The sequence below is a fragment of the Pantherophis guttatus genome, chromosome 1, assembly GCF_059756535.1.
Source record: "Pantherophis guttatus breed Tessera chromosome 1, ASM5975653v1, whole genome shotgun sequence".
Classification (NCBI taxonomy): Eukaryota; Metazoa; Chordata; class Lepidosauria; order Squamata; family Colubridae; genus Pantherophis; species Pantherophis guttatus.
Window position 1 is genome coordinate 324,543,185 of NC_142063.1, and position 20,373 is coordinate 324,563,557.

At 40.3% G+C, this 20,373-nt stretch overlaps 2 protein-coding genes across 2 annotated transcripts; both read left to right on the top strand.

Moving 5' to 3' along the window:
* Window positions 1-491: 491 nt before the first annotated feature.
* LOC148116973 (C-C motif chemokine 4-like) lies at window positions 492-4,037 on the top strand. The gene is made up of 3 exons (XM_087892639.1): window positions 492-739; window positions 1,926-2,037; window positions 3,695-4,037. Exons 1-3 carry the CDS (start codon window positions 670-672, stop codon window positions 3,807-3,809), a joined length of 297 nt encoding a protein of 98 aa, XP_087748765.1. The 5' UTR covers window positions 492-669; the 3' UTR covers window positions 3,810-4,037.
* Window positions 4,038-10,174: 6,137 nt separating this feature from the next.
* On the top strand, window positions 10,175-12,226 carry LOC148116974 (C-C motif chemokine 4-like). Its single transcript, XM_087892642.1, has 3 exons — window positions 10,175-10,345; window positions 11,123-11,234; window positions 11,839-12,226. The coding sequence occupies exons 1-3, from the start codon at window positions 10,276-10,278 to the stop codon at window positions 11,951-11,953; spliced, it is 297 nt and encodes a 98-aa protein (XP_087748768.1). The 5' UTR covers window positions 10,175-10,275; the 3' UTR covers window positions 11,954-12,226.
* Window positions 12,227-20,373: the final 8,147 nt, after the last annotated feature.

The following is a 20,373-nucleotide window of genomic DNA, read 5'->3' on the forward strand; positions in this document are numbered from 1 at the left end:
AACAGAACAGAACAGAATAGAATAGAATAGAATAGAATAGAATAATTTTGAAGAGGGTCTTCTAATCCAGCCCCGTATTCAAGCAGGAGACCCTATATAGCAGGGATCTCCAACCTTGGCAACTTTAAGACTTGTGGACTTCAACTCCCAGTTGAAGCAGAGCTGGCTGAGGAACTCTGGGGATTGACATCCACAAGTCTTAAAGTTGCCAAGGTTGGAGATCCCTGCTATATACCATTTCAGACAAGTGCGCGATCTCATCAGATAGCTTTCCCCCCCCCCCCGGCACATTTAAATTCTCCCCCGGCCTTCCCCCCAGTCCCGGCAATGCCCACCCCAAAATCCCCTCCGAGAACGTGCACGCACGGGATTGCTCAGCCTGGAATGCAAAACGAAGAGAAGCCGCTGCGCCCGCCCGCCCCCTCCACGAGTGAAGGGGAGAGCGACGCTTTCCCAGGATTGCACGAGACGCGAGCACGGACTGGCGACGGTCGGCAGATTTGTCTCATCAAATCCTCAGCCCCGCCCCTTTGCTGAATAAGGTGGAGTTTTCGAAGTGAGCTCATTCTCGGAAACCACCATATAAGCCAAGGGGACCATGGAGACTTCACACGCTTTCCAGGATCTCTCAGCAGCCAACCTCGCTTCTCCTATATACCTTCGGCCACCATGCGCGCTTCCACTCAGACTGCCGGCTCTCTGGCCCTGCTGGTTCTGGTGCTGAGTTCTTCGATTCTAGGTCTGCCTGGGAAAGTCTGGGAAAAAAGGGAGGAGGGGGGGAAGAAAGGGATGAAGAAGGGGTCTGTCGCTTTCCTGTTGAGCCCGAGGTGACAGGGTGGAAGAGAAAACCTTGAGTGGGCGGGGAGCGGATTAGCAGAGTTGGAAGGGACTTTATAGGTCATCTAGTCCAAGGGTCTCCAACAGGCAGGAGACCCTACACCATTTCTCACAAATGGCAGTCCAGTCTTTTCTTGAAAGTCTCAAGCCCCAAACCACTTTTCCTTCTCTTTAAAAACCACAGCTTCTCCCCGCCTCTAAGAAAGGGAAAGTTGTTTGAGAACCTCTTTGTCAAAACAGGCCAGTGATGGGTTCCTCCCGGTTCTGTCCGGTTCGGCCAAGCCGGTAGCGGTGATAATATAACGTCACCGAACCGGTTCTCCCCCACCCACCCACCCACGTTATTCTTACCTTTTATTTGGTCCCACCCCCCAAACTATTGCTGCCTCCTGAGTCCCAGCTGATGACTAGAGGGAAAAAAACTGTTTAAACTCTTGCGGCAGGGCTTCAAAGGGCCGTCCTACAGCTGATCAGTGTTAAAAGCAAACAAATTAGTCAGGTCGTAAGTGCGAGGGCTGGTCGTAAGTGCGAGGACCTTCCAGAAATGACTGACCAGCTAGCCACGCCCACCTAGTCACATGACCTCCAAGCCACACCCATAAAATAAGCCGGGCCCACAGAACCGGTAGTAAAAAAATTTGGAACCCACCCCTGAAACAGGCCCACTGATTTCCTTCCCCCCCTATTTAATGATCAAAGGATGATTGCAGCTCTTTGGAACTATTGATCAAAGGAGGAGTTCAGGAAAACCTGTCTTCAAGTAATTACCATTCATTCAATGATTGTTGGAAGTTACCATGGTGTTGAAGAAAAGGGCTTCTGACCAGATCTTGAAGACTTTCTGATAAGCTTGTTTATGTAAGGAAAGGGGAAAAAAAACCTTTGGAAGCCTTGATGCAGAGTGTCTCTTCCATCATTGCTGAATAATTAGCCCTCTTCTTACATTTATTCTGGAGTCCCAGGATTGCAGAGTAAAAAAAAAAAACCCCAAACAAACGAGTTCTTGACAAGTACAAGCCTTATTGTCTTTTATTGCAGAAATCAAAAATTGTTCTTCCACTTACTTGTGTTTTCATTTCCTCCCATAGCATCTTATCCCCCACTCATCTGCTGCTTCGGCTATTCAAAAAAGATGATTCCACGTAATCTTGTAATTGATTTCTATGAAACAGAAGGCACATGCTCTCAGCCAGCTGTTGTGTAAGTATCAATTCCACAGCAATTTCAGCTGTCGGGCATAGAGCAGGTATAGTGTGTACGGGCTAAAGCATCCTCACTACTTCTTTGTAAATGTACCTACTAGAGCAAGGATAATTAACATAATCCATATGCTGCAGGTGACTTCCAAATTCTCCTGAAATTTGATCATTGACATTTAGAGGCAAAGAACTGATATATGTGACACCTCTCCTGCATGAGCTGCATTGGCTCCTGGTGGACTTCCGGGTGCGCTTCAAGGTACTGGTTACCACCTTTAAAGCGCTCCATGGCATCGGACCTGGGTATTTGTGGGACCGCCTTCTGCCGCCAATAGCCTCCCACCGGCCAGTACGCTCCCACAGAGAGGGACTCCTCAGGGTGCCGTCAGCTAGGCAGTGTCGGCTGGCAACCCCCAGGGGGAGGGCCTTCTCTGTGGCAGCACCTGCCCTCTGGAACGATTTGCCCCCGGAGATACGGAGGATATCAGATCTCCGGGCTTTTCACCGTGCCCTAAAAACTTTTCTCTTCCATCAAGCAGGGCTGGCGTGAACCCCCCCACCCCCACCCCCCCGTTTTTGAGATATTAGATTTTTAATTGTTTAATGGGTTTTAGTCGTAAGGTTCTTAAATTTTTGGCCAAAGGGTATAATTCTTTTAAATTTTTAAATTTTTTTGTTGGATGTTTTTTACTTGGCTGTGCACCACCCTGAGTCCACTAGGAGAAGGGCGGTATACAAATTTAAATTAAATAAATAAATAAAATAAATATTGCTCACTAATATTTTACAATATGAAAAAGGAGAAAGAAAGGGAGTAGCTTTATTACGGTCTTGCAACAAAAACAATTAAGTCTTATTATCAAGTTATTATGTGCATATACTGCTATAACCAACCCCCATTTTTTTGCCCATAAGCCAATAAAGGGCTAAGCATCTAAAACAAATTTAAATCAATTAAAAGCAATAAATAAAAGAAAGTGGTCAGTAATAAAACAGATATAACAAGACATTTCTTGCATTGATCTATATTAATATATTAACAGGGTTTGCACATCAGGGAAATCCATACAGTGACATACAAATCCATACAGTGTTAGCTTAGTTTATTTTGAAAAACCAACTAACTGATTTATTTTAAACATGGCTGAAATATACCTGGTTTAGTGCTTTATGTAAATTGATGAGATAGCAAACCTTGGTCTTTTTTTAATTCTGAGAAATATTGCTACATTTTCTAATGCATCATCATCATCAATATGGTGCTTTCCTGAAGTAAGAACTTTCAGCAATCAGAATGGCCAGAGTAACCATTATGGTGAAGCATGGGGATTCTGGGAGATCAAATCAATATAGCTGAAGATCCCAATTTGGGATGGTTGTCCTAATGAAATTATGTAATTTGTAGTATTTCAGGGAGGAAGTCATGTTTTCCAGATTAAAGTTTGAGGATTAGGTGCTTGAAACCATATATGCTACCTTCCATGCTTAGCATAATTGCTGCATGGAATAATTTAAGGGAAAACAGTTAGGAAATCTTAGAAATTAGAGTTCAGGTGAAGCAGAATGTGTGATAAAAAAAAGCCAATGGAAAGCAGTGCAATTGGGGTGATAATAAAATTGGAAGGTATAATTTTTGTTATTCTTATTATTCCCTCCAGGTTCATCACACAGAAAAAACGACAGATGTGTACCGATCCCTCTGAGCAGTGGGTCCAAGATTATATGAAATACTTGAAAGCGAACAGAACAGTGCGCGCAACTGCGACATCTTAGAAGAGATGAAAACTGAAGGGCATAACACAATTGTATACATATTTGCTTAATCAAGCAATTCTCCAGGTGCAACTGCACTTTAAATCTCAGGAAATTATTTTAAAATATTTAAACTATTTTATTTGGGGAATGAATGTTCACTCCTAGTAATTATTTTATTTATGAAAAAAGTGCAAGATAAAGAACTTTGAATATGTTTATGTATTTGAATGTTGTAATAGACATCAAACCGAAAAAATATTTATGTTAATAAATATTTTTCTATTAATATTATTTATCTCTAAAGACTTACCGTATTTTCCGGCGTATAAGACGACTGGGCGTATAAGACGACCCCCAAATTTTCCTGTTAAAATAAAGGGTTTGGGCTATACTCGCCGTATAAGACTACCCCTCTTCCAACGCACACCAAATAAAAATTAAAAAACATCAACTGGCTCACTCACAATGTAAAAGCAGCTGTGCTAGACCCAGCTACAAGCAGGCCCCTGCAACAAGCAGGAACCTCACACAGCCACAAAAAGCCCAAAAAAACAACTTTCACACTTTACAAACACACAACACAACACAACACAACTGGCTCACTCACAATGTAAAAGCAGCTGTGCTAGACCCAAAATGGCCCCTGCAACAAGCAGGAACCTCACACAGCCACAAAAAGCCCCAAACCCCAACTTTCACACTTTACACACACAAAATTCCACATACAGCTTTGTGAGATTTTGTGTGTTTGTGTATTTAGAGTGAAACACTACAAAAACACACTAAATCTCAGAAAGCTGCACAAATATTATTTTATTTTATTTTTATTTTTATATGAAAGCTAAATTTAAAACTTCCTAAACTTTAAATGGCTAGGTCTAAAAAAGAACAACTAAAAAAAACCCCAATTAAGTATTTTTTTTAAAGATCCCAAAGGGGAAAAAAACTTACCCAATAGAACAGGGGTCTCCAACCTTGGCAACTTTAAGACTTGTAGACTTCAACTCCCAGAATTCCTCAGCCAGCTTTGCTTTGCTGGCTGAGGAATTCTGGGAGTTGAAGTCCACAACTCCCTGCCTGCTTGATTGCAGGCAGGGAGTTGCTTGCTGATGGAATGGATTCAGGCAAGCGAAGGAAGGCAAAGTGAAGCAAGGCAAGCAGCTAAGGTAAGCAAGCTGGAGGGGGAAAACTTTTTTCCTTCTCCCTGGCTCTGGCGATCCCAGCGGAGTTGCCTGATTAGCAGATCGTCAGAGCTTGGATCGTCAGAGCCATTTAAGGCTCGTCAGAGCCTTTCGAGCTGGTCTGCCTGGTTACAGGAGAACGACACCTGGCGTATAAGACGACCCCCGACTTTTGAGAAGATTTTCATGTGTTAAAAAGTCGTCTTATATGCCAGAAAATACGGGTATTTCCTTCCACCCTCCTCCACAAATTGTGGGAAAATTCTGCCTGAATACTTTCAAAATCTTAATGCTATATATAAGCTACCACACTCTTTACACGATCACATTCCATTTTAGATCCTGGTTAAATTAATAGCTGTACTTAATAGCTATATTAGTTAATTAATTGGGTACTATTCTGTATGTTCCTAGCATACAACAGCAATAGCAATAGGACTTAGACTTATATACTGCTCCATAGTGCTTTACAGCCCTCTCTAAGTGGTTTACAGAGTCAGCATATTACTCCCAACAATCTGGGTCCTCATTTTACCGACCTCGAAAGGATGGAAGGCTGAGTCAACCTTGAACCGGTCAGGATTGAACTCCAGACTATGGGCAGAGTCAGCTTGCAATACTGCTTTCTAACTACTGTGCTACCATGTTGGTTTCCTGAAGATACACTTTTATTCAAATCAGCTAACTTTACATATAGCATAGGACCTAGGTCATTAGAGTTTGAAAATTACACATATAAATCTGTAAAATGTTTATATAGGTAGTCTGCAACTTAAAATCATTCATTTAGCGACTCTTCAGAGTTACAACAGCATTGAAAAAGGTAACTTTCAACCAGGTTCTTGCCTTTATAACCACCATAGCATCCCCACAATCACATGATCAAAATTCAAGTGCTTGGCAAATGTATTTACCATGATTGTGGCATTCCAGAGTCCTGTTTTACCATTTGCAATCTTCCCAGCCAGCTTCTGACAAAGTCAATAGGGGAAGCCCAATTTGCTTAACACCTGTATAATTCACTGAACAATTACAGTTGCTTAGCCTTTCTGTGTTAGCCATGACAAAAAAAGGTTGGCCGCGACTCCCTTAACAACAATTTCTGCTCAACAACAGAAATTCTGATCCCAATTGTGGTCACAAGTCAAGGACTATCTGTATCTAGTTCTAAGACAAGAGCATTGATATTTAATCAACCAGATATTCTCAAGACCAATTCTCTTGTACAATAGATGATAAAGAACTGAATATGAGAGTTAGGATTTGGGGCTGAGAATGTAGTAACAGATGGGGTTGAATAAACCCTAAGAGAAACCCAGTTGCTAGAGTAAACTATGTGGGCCTTTATTTATTTATTTATTTATTTATTTATTTATTTATTTATTTATTTATTTATTTATTTATTTATTTATTTATTTATTTATTTATTTATTTATTTATTTATTTATTTATTTATTTATTTATTTATTTATTTATTTATTTATTTATTTATTTATTTGCAAGTATTTGTATGCCGCCCTTCTCCCGAAAGGACTCAGGGCGGCGAACACAAGTAAAAACAAATAAACAGATAAAAACATACAATAAAAACCCAATTAAAACCAGTTAAGGTCGAATGATAATAAATAATAACATCCAAGAATCTAAATCAGCCCATTTGTTGGAATAGCCAAGTCTTCAGGCCCCGACAGAAGGAATGGAGATCAGGTGCCATCTGGAGCTCGATGGGTAACTCGTTCCAGAGGGCAGGGGCGCCCACAGAGAACGCCCTACCCCTAGACATCGGTTGTTGTTTTCCCACAACAACCAGGGGGGGGGAGACGACCCTTCAAGGAAAAGATGAAGAAAACTTTTTTTCTCATCCTAGCATCTAGTTTAGAGATAGACTCTCTGAACACAAAGGATCCATATAGCCACCAAAGCCAACATTTCCTTATAACAATTCTTGTTTTTGCTTCATGAATTGGCCCACCCTACTCCTTGCAACTTCTCCAAGCCAATGGGTACTTCTGGTACTTTTTATATCTAGAATCTCTGGCTTAACCCTCAGAGAAATTATTACAGATGATGACCTCACTAACTCATTTGTAATTACTTTAAATTACATTCCCTCTTACCAAGACTTTATCTCTCCATACACTTCTCCAAAGAATTTTGATGCTTTCCCTTACAAAAAGTGTGTTACCATTTTAAAGGCTGATTTTTTCCCCTATAGCTTCTTTCGATGTGAAATTCTGCCTTTTGATGTGAAGGACCATCTACAGAACTTAATATTATTCACTGCAGGGCAAATTCTTAAATTTGCTGACAGATTAAAAGCAAACCAGGTCCTGGTGATCTGTAAGAAATAGCCTCAAAATGGCTTATGGGGTAACATCTTTGTTATATTAAATCATGTGAAATAAGAGAAGTCGTTGAAAAAGCTTTCGGGTTCTCCAGAGCATCATCAGATGTATGTATTTTAGCTATTTCTATCAATTAATAAAAAACAGAATAACAAAATAAAAGAGTTGGAAGGGACCTTGGAGGTCTTTTAGTCCAATTCTCTGCTCAAACAAGAGATCCGATATCACTTCAGACAAATGGCTGTCCAGCTTCTTCTTAAAAACCTCCAGTGATGGTGCACCCAGAATTTCTGAAGGCAAGGTGTTCCACTCGTTAATTGTTCTCAATGTCAGGAAATTTCTCCTTAATTCCAGATTGCTTTTCTCCTTGAGTAGTTTCCGATAATGCCACAAATAAGGGTAACTCTTAAAAGAACAGTAAAATTTTAAGTAGCCTACTACCAATAGGTTCAGAAACAAAGCATGCATTTGCACAGTGTTTGGTAAAGTGACTAAAAATCTAAAGGGGGCAGCATATTGCACAGTTGGTACAACTACAGGGAGATGTTGCTTCTGGACCCTGACACCCTTCTCCTAAACTGAGGGAATCTGGAACATCTCCTCTTAGCAGAACAGACAAGTTAGCCAGAGTCAACTTGAAGGAGACAATCCCATAAAAACCTGGTCTCTTGCTTTGTAGGTCTTTATACTTGAACTACCTCAAATTGTATTTGGAAACTTACTGGAAGCCAATGCATCATTCACAGAAAGTATGTTGACTTGGTCTGTACGATGCAAACCATTATATTTTGTACCAACTCCACTTTCTTGGCAGTATTCAAGAGCAGCCCAATATAGAGTGACTTGCAATAACGCAATTATAAAGCAATGATGGCCTCTTGCATAAAAATGGACACAGCTGAGCATTAGCACAATCCTGGGGACAGTTTCCAACTGCTGATCTAAGTGGAGCTGCTGTTTCAGGAGCAAACAAGTTGTAGATTTGCTCTTCGGAGAAAGTGTGTAACCCTCCCCAGAGCCAACCGCCTGTCAAGATTTCATTTTCTTAATTCTTTTAGCTTCATCTTGTTTGTCCCATCCAGATCCTTGCAGTATCCAATTGATAAAGACATTTGCTGGATCTCCTGTTTGATTCTGGATGTAAATGATTCAGAGTTCTGAAATTTTCTTGGTTCATAGCATTCTTCCTGGTATCTCAATTGTGTGCTGGAGTGTCCCGGGGCAGCACAGCAAACTCACAAACAGCTGAGCTCCATTTATTAAGTAGTAAAATATCCCACAGCATCTCTGTGACTTTGCCTGGGGCATTGTGGCACACAATTTGAGAACTATACATATAACCTATCAGCATGTTGATGACACTTCACCCTGAACCAAGGACGAACTTTCTCAGGAGGTTCATGTAGATGTTAAATAGGTGTGACATATAATGAGAAAAGGAGCAAGAATTTCACTGCTCAACTTCCACCACTAAAATTTGCATATCAAGGAAAGGTAAGTTAAAGATGCTCAAACAAAGTCTTAACTTAATTACTACAAAGCAGATATCATCTTCAATACTATATTTATTATCTGAAAACAACTTGTAGCAAGTTGTAAAGAATTCTTTCCAGAAATTTTGGGATTGCAACTCCTTAAATTCCAAGCTATGGTAGAAAAGTTTTGAGTAAGTTTTTGGAAGATACCTGGAAGGCAATAGGTTAAGAAGAATAGTTAAGATCGCTTAAGTCAAGGATGTCAATCTGGGGTCCCGCTGGCCGGATGTGTCACATGCAGGTCATGCCCACCCCAGCTCCATGAATGGGAAAAACATTGCAAAAGTCACGTGATGACGATGTGACACAGTGAGTTTGACACCCATGGCTTAAGTGATGACACTAGTTACATCTAAGATTGATGTGACAAAGAAACACACATTTAATCTGGCAATGACTTAATCTATTTTATTGGCTGAATAAAACACTGAACCATAAATAAACAATTGAGATTTGCTGTAAATCTAAGATGCACATGCATACACACATTAACAAGTTTAAAGCTAAGCTTTGCATTTTGTATACATCAGGATTTTTCAAATTTGGTAACTTTAAGATCTGTGGACCAACTCTCAGAATTCCCCAGCAAGGAAATTCTGGGAACTGAAGTTCACATATCTTAAAGTTGCCAGGTTTGGAAAACACTGATATAAATGCATCTGCTTTATGATTCTGAACATGTCCAATAACTAATTACCTATTATATGGACATCTAAAAGCTATATGTATTTCCAGTAAAGTAAGTAAAATACAAAAGTTCCTTATTAAACAGAAAACACAAATGAAACCTTACTGGGATGAAGCAGGATTTCAAATGGGATACATTCAATAAGAAGCTTTTTGTAGGAGCTTTTTATTAGAAGCTTAATTGCCAATCTAGGTGAACAAGATGGATTGTGAATTGAGATGATATGGTTAAATATCTATAGAGATCCTCAGTCATCCAGGTCATGCTTGTCCCATGACAAGCCTAAAAAAGCCAAAGGTGCGCGATCTCATCAGATAGCATCCCCCCCCCCCGGCACATTTAAATTCTCCCCCGGCCTTCCCCCCAGTCCCAGCAATGCCCACCCCAAAATCCCCTCCAAGAACGTGCACGCACGGGATTGCTCGCCTGGATTGCAAAACGAAGAGAAGCCGCTGCGCCCCCCCACCCCCACGAGTGAAGGGGAGAGCGACGCTTTCCCAGGATTGCGCAAGTACGGACTGGCGACAGTCGGCAGATTTGTCTCATCAAATCCTCAGCCCCGCCCCTTTGCTGAATAAGGTGGAGTTTTCGAAGTGAGCTCACTCTTGGAATTCCCGACCTTCTCTCCGCCCTCTTAGAAACCACCATATAAGCCAAGGGGACCATGGAGACTTCACACGCTTTCCAGGATCCCTCAGCAGCCAACCTCGCTCTTCCTATATACCTTCGGCCACCATGCGCGCTTCCACTCAGACTGCCGCCTCTCTGGCCCTGCTGGTTCTGGTGCTGAGTTCTTCGATTCTAGGTCAGTCTGGGCAAGTCTGGGAAAAAAGGGAGGAGGGGGGGAAAGAAAGGGATGAAGAAGGGGTCTGTCGCTTTCCTGTTCAGCCCGAGGTGACAGGGTGGAAGAGAAAACCTTGATGGGCGGGGAGCGGTTTAACAGATTAGCAGAGTTGGAAGGGACTTTATAGGTCATCTAGTCCAAGGGTCTCCAACAGGCAGGAGACCCTACATCATTTCTCACAAATGGCAGTCCAGTCTTTTCTTGAAAGTCTCAAGCCCCAAACCACTTTTCCTTCTCTTTAAAAACCACAGCTTCTCCCCGCCTCTAAGAAAGGGAAAGTTGTTGAGAACCTCTTTGTCAAAACAGGCCCACTGATTTCCTTCTCCCCCCCTGTTTCATGATCAAAGGGTGATTGCAGCTCTTTGGAACTATTGATCAAAGGAGGAGTTCAGGAAAACCTGTCTTCAAGTAATTACCATTCATTCAATCATTGTTGGAAGTTACCATGGTGTTGAAGAAAAGGGCTTCTGACCAGACCTTGAAGACTTTCTGATAAACTTGTTTATGTAAGGAAAGGGGAAAAAAAACCTTTGGAAGCCTTGATGCAGAATGTCTCTTCCATCATTGCTGAATAATTAGCCCTCTTCTTACATGTATTCTGGAGTCCCAGGATTGCAGAGTAAAAAAAAAAAAAAACCCAGACAAACGAGTTCTTGACAAGTACAAGCCTTATTGTCTTTTATTGCAGAAATCAAAAATTGTTCTTCCACTTACTTGCGTTTTCATTTCCTCCCATAGCATCTTATCCCCCAATCTCCTGCTGCTTCAAATATTCAAAAAAGAAGATTCCACGTAATCTTGTGATTGATTTCTATGAAACAAATGGCCAATGCTCTCAGCCAGCTGTTGTGTAAGTATCAATTCCACAGCAATTTCAGCTGTCGGGCATAGAGCAGGTATAGTGTGTACGGGCTAAAGCATCCTCACTACTTCTTTGTAAATGTACCTACTAGAGCAAGGATAATTAACATAATCCATATGCTGCAGGTGACTTCCAAATTCTCCTGAAATTTGATCATTGACATTTAGAGGCAAAGAGCTGATATATAGAGCTCACTAATATTTTACAATATGAAAAAGGAGAAAGAAAGGGAGTAGCTCTATTACGGTCTTGCAACAAAAACAATGAAGTCTTATTATCAAGTTATTATGTGCATATACTGCTATAACCAACCTCCATTTTTTTTGCCCATAAGCCAATAAAGGGCTAAGCATCTGTTTTTTTTAAAAAAAATTTTTTTGAGGATTAGGTGCTTAAAACCATATATGCTACCTTCCATGCTTAGCATAATTGCTGCGTGGAATAATTTAAGGGAAAACAGTTAAGAAATCTTGGAAATTAGAGTTCAGGTGAAGCAGAATGTGTGATAAAAAAAGCCAATGGAAAGCAGTGCAATTGGGGTGATAATAAAATTGGAAGGTATAATTTTTGTTATTCTTATTATTCCCTCCAGGTTCATCACACGGAAAAAACTACAGATGTGTACCAATCCCTCTGAGCAGTGGGTCCAAGATTATATGAAATACTTGAAAGCGAACAGAACAGTGAACGCAACTGCGACATATTAGAAGAGATGAAAACTGAAGGGCATAACACAATTGCATACATACTTGCTTAATCAAGCAATTCTCCAGGTGCAACTGCACTTTAAATCTCAGGGAATTATTTTAAAATATTTAAACTATTTTATTTGGGGAATGAATGTTCACTCCTAGTAATTATTTTATTTATGAAAAAAGTGCAAGATAAAGAACTTTGAATATGTTTATGTATTTGAATGTTGTAATAGACATCAAACCGAAAAAATATTTGTGTTAATAAATATTTTTCTATTAATATTATTTATCTCTAAAGACTTATTTCCTTCCACCCTCCTCCACAAATTGTGGGAAAATTCTGCCTGAATACTTTCAAAATCTTAATGCTATATATAAGCTACCACACTCTTTACACGATCACATTCCATTTTAGATCCTGGTTAAATTAATAGCTGTACTTAATAGCTATATTAGTTAATTAATTGGGTACTATTCTGTATGTTCCTAGCATACAACAGCAATAGCAATAGGACTTAGACTTATATACTGCTCCATAGTGCTTTACAGCCCTCTCTAAGTGGTTTACAGAGTCAGCATATTACTCCCAACAATCTGGGTCCTCATTTTACCGACCTCGAAAGGATGGAAGGCTGAGTCAACCTTGAACCGGTCAGGATTGAACTCCAGACTATGGGCAGAGTCAGCTTGCAATACTGCTTTCTAACTACTGTGCTACCATGTTGGTTTTCTGAAAATACACTTTCATTCAAATCAGCTAACTTTACATATAGCATAGGACCTAGGTCATTAGAGTTTGAAAATTACACATATAAATCTGTAAAATGTTTTATATAGGTAGTCTGCAACTTAAAATCATTCATTTAGCAACTCTTCAGAGTTACAACAGCATTGAAAAAGGTAACTTTCAACCAGGTTCTTGCCTTTATAACCACCGTAGCATCCCCACAATCACATGATCAAAATTCAAGTGCTTAGCAAATGTATTTACCATGATTGTGGCATTCCAGAGTCCTGTTTTACTATTTGCAATCTTCCCAGCCAGCTTCTGACAAAGTCAATAGGGGAAGCCCAATTTGCTTAACACCTGTATAATTCACTGAACAATTACAGTTGCTTAGCCTTTCTGTGTTAGCCATGACAAAAAAAGGTTGGCCGCGACTCCCTTAACAACAATTTCTGCTCAACAACAGAAATTCTGATCCCAATTGTGGTCACAAGTCAAGGACTATCTGTATCTAGTTCTAAGACAAGAGCATTGATATTTAATCAACCAGATATTCTCAAGACCAATTCTCTTGTACAATAGATGATAAAGAACTGAATATGAGAGTTAGGATTTGGGGCTGAGAATGTAGTAACAGATGGGGTTGAATAAACCCTAAGAGAAACCCAGTTGCTAGAGTAAACCATGTGGGCCTATTTCTTTATTTCTTTTATTTATTCATTCATTCGTTCATTTGTTTGTTTGTTTGTTTGTTTGTTTGTTTGTTTGTTTGCAACTATTTATATGCCGCCCTTCTCCCGAAAGGACTCAGGGCGGCGAACACAGGTAAAAACAAATAAACAGATAAAAACATACAATAAAAACCCAATTAAAACCAGTTAAGATTGAATGATAATAAATAATAACACCCAAGAATCTAAATCAGCCCATTTGGGAACTATACATATAACCTATCAGCATGTTGATGACACTTCACCCTGAACCAAGGACGAACTTTCTCAGGAGGTTCATGTAGATGTTAAATAGGTATGACATATAATGAGAAAAGGAGCAAGAATTTCACTGCTCAACTTCCACCACTAAAATTTGCATATCAAGGAAAGGTAAGTTAAAGATGCTCAAGCAAAGTCTTAACTTAATTATTACAAAGCAGATATCATCTTCAATACTATATTTATTATCTGAAAACAACTTGTAGCAAGTTGTAAAGAATTCTTTCCAGAAATTTTGGGATTGCAACTCCTTAAATTCCAAACTATGGTAGAAAAGTTTTGAGTAAGTTTTTGGAAGATACCTGGAAGGCAATAGGTTAAGAAGAATAGTTAATAGTTAATATGTCCAATAACTAATTACCTATTATATGGACATCTAAAAGCTATATGTATTTCCAGTAAAGTAAGTAAAATACAAAAGTTCCTTATTAAACAGAAAATACAAATGAAACCTTACTGGGATGAAGCAGGATTTCAAATGGGATACATTCAATAAGAAGCTTTTTGTAGGAGCTTTTTATTAGAAGCTTAATTGCCAATCTAGGTGAACAAGATGGATTGTGAATTGAGATGATATGGTTAAATATCTATAGAGATCCTCAGTCATCCAGGTCATGCTTGTCCCATGACAAGCCTAAAAAAGCCAAAGGTGCTTTTTCAAAAGGCAGCTAGATGTTTCGCTTCTCATCCAAGGAGCTTCTTCAGTTCATAGACTTATATACTGCTTCGGAGAGCTGAATGAAGCTTGAATGAGAAACGAAAGGTCTTGAATGAGAAACGAAAGGAAAAACAAAGTCCAGTCGCCTTTTGAAAAAGCACCTTTGGGATGATATGGTTAACTTTTTATCAAAGTGATGATAGTGGATAATTGTTTGCTTGGAACTGCAAAATAAATATAATACCTAGTTTAGTTTAATGATTTTTCTAAGGCTTGCCAAAAAGAAGGCAAAGAAGGAATGTTGATCCTTAGGAAATCCTACATCTAACAAATTACAAGAGCACCACCTTGCGGCTATGTTTGCTGAGAAATCTTCAGGCTGGTTAGTCTGGTGGCAGGAAGTAACATTTGTCTTTAGCCAAGCAGAATTTATTATCTGAACATTTCCTATATCCTCATAATCTTCTTTAATCTTCTCATGTTTCAGAACTGGAATAATCTTTTGCAATATCCTAACCATCAAATTTCCTTTTTCTCTCCATGAGAATTTAATTAACTTGAACGAAGCTAATAAATAGTCAAACAGATCCATATTCCTCTTATTTAATTCCCTTATGAAATATGTATATCTGGATCTCCTTCATTAGCTAAATTATCTCTCCCAAACCTGAGCATGCATTAAAAATTCATCCTTGCTTGACAGTTTAAAACATGTTAAGTATTAAGGACAAAATTCTAGGTTCATAAGCCCAATGCAGCTCAGCCCATTAATCTTCATCAAGCTAGGGGGAAACTAAAAACATCACTGATTCATCATTTGATCATGGATGAAAAAGCTTGTAAGTTTGAGTAGTCCTTGATTTATGACCATAATTCAGCCTGGAATTACAGTCATAAGTTGTGCCAGTTGTTAAACAGACCACTGATCGCAACAAATTTTGTGACATTTTTTGGCAGCAGTTGTTAAGCAAATGCTATGGTTCAAAGCACCAGAAGGCAAGATAAGAAACAACGGATGGAAACTAATCAAGGAGAGAAGCAACCTAGAACTAAGGAGAAATTTCCTGACAGTGAGAACAATTAATCAGTGGAACAACATGCCTCCAGAAATTGTAAATGCTCCAACGCTGGAAGTTTTTAAGAAGAGATTGGACAACCATTTGTCTGAAATAGTATAAGGCCGTGATGGCGAATCTATGGCACTCATGCCAGAGGTGGCATGCAGAGCCCTCTCTGTGGGCAAGCACGCCATCGCCAGCTAGTCTTTGGGTTTCCGGCGCTCTGGCGCCAGCAGGCCGGTGCGCCGGAAACACGAAGACCAGGTGGCCGGCACGTGCATGTGCATTAGCCAGTTGGTCTTTGGGTTTCCCGCATTCTGGTATGTGTGCTCCAGTGCATGTGTGCGCATGCGTGTGCACACACATATTTCAGCTTGGGCATTCAGTGCCGAAAAGTTTCACCATCGCTGGTATAGGGTATCCTGCCTGAGCAGGGGGTTGGACTAGAAGACCTCCAAGGTCCCTTCCAAATCTGTTATTCTGTTCTGTTAATGCAGTGGTTAAGTAAACGAAAGTTGATTAAGTGAACCTATTGTATCTATTGGGTGTTTTTATCTGGAAATAGAAAGTAAATGCCAGTTTTTGGCAAAAAAACATTGTAAATCTCCATCACGTGACCACAGGATGCTACCAATGGCCATGAATGCAGACCAGCTGCCAAGCACCCCATTGCAATAATGTGACTGGAGGGGGGACAACTGTTAGAACTTTGAAACCAGGTCCTAAGTAGCTCTAGGGAGGTCTGTTGGAACTTCGAACAATTGCTGACTACCTGTAATTACTATGTGCTCATCTGGTTTTTCAGTCTGAGCTGGGGAGGGCATCATTCTTGACCCTTGGAACAGCATCTTGCTCTCCAGAAACTCAAAAACCACTGACTGTCATCTGGTGGCCGCTCATGGATGGTCTGTTCTTCAGCTTTGTTTACATGGTGGTGATTTGCCACATGATCAGAATTTTATTGTCATCTTTTTAATGAATAGTTTTATTGAATGTGTTTTTAATATATTCTTTTATGATGTATTTTTCTTTTACTGCCAACTGTTTCAAGAAGCTTTGGTCTTGTAGTTACTCATGTTGCAAAGAGCAGGAAATAATGTTGTGCTAGTCTCAAGACTTGGGCAATGATTTTTGATGTAGGAGATGCACACTCACTAATCCATGTCCCTCTCCTCAACTTTACCCTCGTATCCTTAACCAAGTCCCCATGAATCATCCAGAAAAGGAAGTTTCTTGCAAAGAACTAGTCCTCTTGATGCCACATCCTGATGCCCTCTGCTGCTATTAAGTCATTTCAGGGGAAACCATTTGCACAACTGATTAGTTGCTTTGGTGCATTCATCACCATAACAACAGAATAACATCAGAATAGCTCTGAGGGATGAGTCCAAGGCTCATCTTAGTCAGCATTTTGTTTCTCCAAGTGACCAAATTTTTCCAACGTGCTTCTGAGCAAAAGATGGAGACAAATGACACTCCCACTTATATTCCCCCTGCAACTGGCATTTTGAGGTCTACTATCTTCCAACAATTCGCAATATGTCCAATCCAGTGGTGGGATTCAAAATTTTTTACTACCGGCTCTGTGGGCGTCGCTTTGTGGGTGTGGCATTGTTTTGTGGGCATGGCAGGGGAAAGATACTGTAAAATCTCCATTCCCTCCTCACTCCAGGGGAAGGTTACTGCAAAATCCCCATTTTCTCCCGATCAGCTGGGACTCGGGAGGCAGAGAATAGATGGGGTTGGGGCCAGTCAGAGGTGGTATTTACTGGTTCTCCAAACTACTCAAAATTTTCACTACCGGGTCTCCAGAACCTGTCAGAACCTGCTGAATACCACTTCTGGTCCAGTCCCACCATTTGCTAACTTGGAATAGCAGGCCAAAGAGCAATTGTGTTTAACCAAAAGCAGGCATACCCAGGAAGAAATTAAATTCACATGGTCAGTCTGTTGTAGCAATTGACATTGTAGCTGAATCAAAGACCAATTACCAGGTAGTTATTCTGTTTTATATACCTAGTCCTCTAAGAAAAGCAGCTGGAGGAATGGAGTCTGAAAAAGCAAGTTTTCCTGAAAGATGTGGACACTATTTACACCTAGGTGATTTTTTAAAAATTCATTCATTGCATGTCTGTGCTCCCAGAAGCACCAGTAAGTAGATTTTAGTTTATTAGCAGCAGACTGAATTGTGTTATGAGAACTGAGTCAGAGTTTGTACATTTAACAATATTCTACCAGCAGGTAAAATAACATTTTGATCTCCATGTCCGTTTCACTCTATGACAGAAAGAGAGTATCCTTCCTAGAGAAGCATTTAAATGTAAGGCATATCAATTCACAGAGACGTTAACAAAGCAAGAGCAATTTGAGGGCATGAGATATTTTTTTTTTTACCCTAGCCTGTCCCAAGTTGGAATCTTCTTTACAGAATTTATATCCATTGACAATCATAATATCTCATTTTCACTTTAAAAATAACCTTCCTTGACCTGATGTCTACTTGCTTAGGCAAATAATTCTAGGAGTTACAGTAGGTTCTCAACTCCTGTGGAAGAGTTCAAGTCGAAAACACCACTCTAAGACCGGGGTTAGGATTCTACTGTTTCGGACCGTTTCGGGCGAACCGGTATCTCCGACGATCAGCTGGGAGCGAACCAGTTCGTTCCAATGATCACGTCGGCTCTCCCACCCGCCCATGTGCTTTACTTACCTTTATCTTCTCAGCTGATTGGCGCGGCAGAGCAGATTGCCGCGCCCCAGCTGTGTTACTCCCAAGCGGTAACACAGGTTAGTATTTGTAAAACTGTGCACGTGCGCACGCGCGCAAAGCGCACGATCACCGAACCAGTTGTTAAACCAGCAGCATCCCACCACTGTCTAAGACCCAGAGTACTGTATCATCAGAGTGTGATTTCATATCAGATGTGAGAACACATCTACTGAAGAGTTGGGAAAGCATCTTGCCCAGGGGTAGGTTCTATTTACCTTTACTACCAGTTCACAATGGGATGCGCAGATCGCCGATGATGACATCCGGGGCGGTGAGCGGGGCCTCCCACCAGTTTTACTACCAGTTCTTGCAAACCGGTCCAAACCAGGGGCAACCCACCACTGATCTTGCCTTATATCTTGGAGAGCTGTTGCAAGTCAGCAAGTACAGTCAAATCAGGTTTTCCTGGCATATAGACATGGCTCACTAGCATTACCCAGACATTGTTGTTAATATAAATTCTGTCCTCATTGCCACAGTGAATGTTGGATGATGACTGTTGGATTGTCTAGTAGATGCTATAAGCCGCTAGAGGAAAAGATTTCATCTCTTGTCTTTCTGCATATCAAAAATACACACAGAGAGACTTGTGCAAGTTGGTATCATAACTTTAAATCCCTGAAGCAGAATACAGACATTGGCCAATAAAAGCAAGATCTCTTTCTTATAGTTGCTGCAAATACCTAGAGCTGAAGGTTTAGTTCAGTAACTCAAACTCTCCAAGCATTAATACATTACCAGTGCTGGGCTGCATAGTCAGCTAAGGGCATTTCCACCTCACTAATTTCTACACCCCAATCTGTCAAAAACGGTTTGAAGCTGACTTGCAACCTTCTTCACTGTCACTGACCTGGAAACACTGAGGACAGAATGAATCAATCAGTTTTTGCTTATAGCTGCTCCCAAGTAGGAGAACGCAAAGAACAGCATTCAGACTGTGTATACTCCCCTTCCATATTTTAAATTCATATTTAATCCACCAAGACATTCTCCTTGTGTTGTGTATGCCAACCAAACCTCAGTGGGGAAGGGAGAGAATTTGGGTTGATCCCTAGAGCTGTAGGTGGGGTGATACAATACTATGATGGCTTTATAAGCTCTGCAAATAGAAAGAATATAGACTTTTTGTGGTTCTAAATTCACTGTATCTGAATTACAAATAAATAAATTGGCTTTGCTTGTGATAACTAATACCCAGAAGGCAGAATTAAAATTAAAAATACATCAGCATATATGCATTACTTCATGCAGCATTACCCAGAAGTCAGTAGCGGGTTTCAGTGTAGTTTGCTACCGGTGTGCGCAACGCATCTGCACATGCTCAGAAGCTTTTGCATATGCGCAGAAGCCTCTGGGTGGGTGGGCGGAGCCTCCCGCCACTGCTACTGGTTCGCCCAATGTGGGGTGAACCGGTAGCAACCCACCACTGCCAGAAGTCAATTCACCAATAAATAGCAGCTGTAAAAACCAACCTTCTACTGTTAAAATCCAAAATGCTTTTGATATGCACAGAAAAAGGTAGAAGGTAATAGTGTGATTTATGACAGTGCAAAGTTCTTCATTTTAGGAAATAAAAATCAAATGTATCAGTGTAGGATGCTAGATACCTCAGTTGATAATAGTACTTTTTTAAAAAGAATATGAAATAACAGTTGATTGTAACTGTTACAAGTCAGCAGTGTGATGAGATTGCAGCAAAGACAATTTTAGGTTGCATCAATGGAAGTATAATTTCCAAATCATAAAAAGCTCTTGTTCTACTTTATTTTGCTTTTGTAGTCTCCATTTTGAATAATGTTTGCAGTTCTAGGCACCACATATTTTAAATAAAGATTCAGAAAAAATAGGACCTATGAACTAGAAACTAAGACTTCTTCGTCTTATTGAAGGACCTGGCTATGTTTAGCACTGAGAAAAGACTGAAGGACCTGGCTATGTTTAGCACTGAGAAAAGACAATTGACAGAGGATGCAATAGCACTCCTAAAATATCTGAAAAGATGTGACAGAAAAGGTCCGAACCTGTTCTTTCTTGTTCTAAAGATGCAGGGAACACACACACACACACAAATGGATTTCAGAGCCATGGTGGCGCAGTGGTTAGAATGCAGTACTGCAGGCTAACTCACCGCTCACTCCAGGATTTTGATTCTGAGCGGTTCAAGATGGACTCAGCCTTCCATCCTTCCGAGATCAGTAAAATGAGGACCCAGGTTATTGGGGGCAAT

Bases quoted from the DNA above. Each gene is read 5' to 3' on its own strand.
- LOC148116973 (XM_087892639.1), top strand. From the start codon at position 670: ATGCGCGCTTCCACTCAGACTGCCGGCTCTCTGGCCCTGCTGGTTCTG. The intron at 740-1,925 runs GTCTGCCTGGGA...TTCCTCCCATAG, and splicing joins GCTGAGTTCTTCGATTCTAG to CATCTTATCCCCCACTCATC. The intron at 2,038-3,694 runs GTAAGTATCAAT...TATTCCCTCCAG, and splicing joins TGCTCTCAGCCAGCTGTTGT to GTTCATCACACAGAAAAAAC.
- LOC148116974 (XM_087892642.1), top strand. From the start codon at position 10,276: ATGCGCGCTTCCACTCAGACTGCCGCCTCTCTGGCCCTGCTGGTTCTG. The intron at 10,346-11,122 runs GTCAGTCTGGGC...TTCCTCCCATAG, and splicing joins GCTGAGTTCTTCGATTCTAG to CATCTTATCCCCCAATCTCC. The intron at 11,235-11,838 runs GTAAGTATCAAT...TATTCCCTCCAG, and splicing joins TGCTCTCAGCCAGCTGTTGT to GTTCATCACACGGAAAAAAC.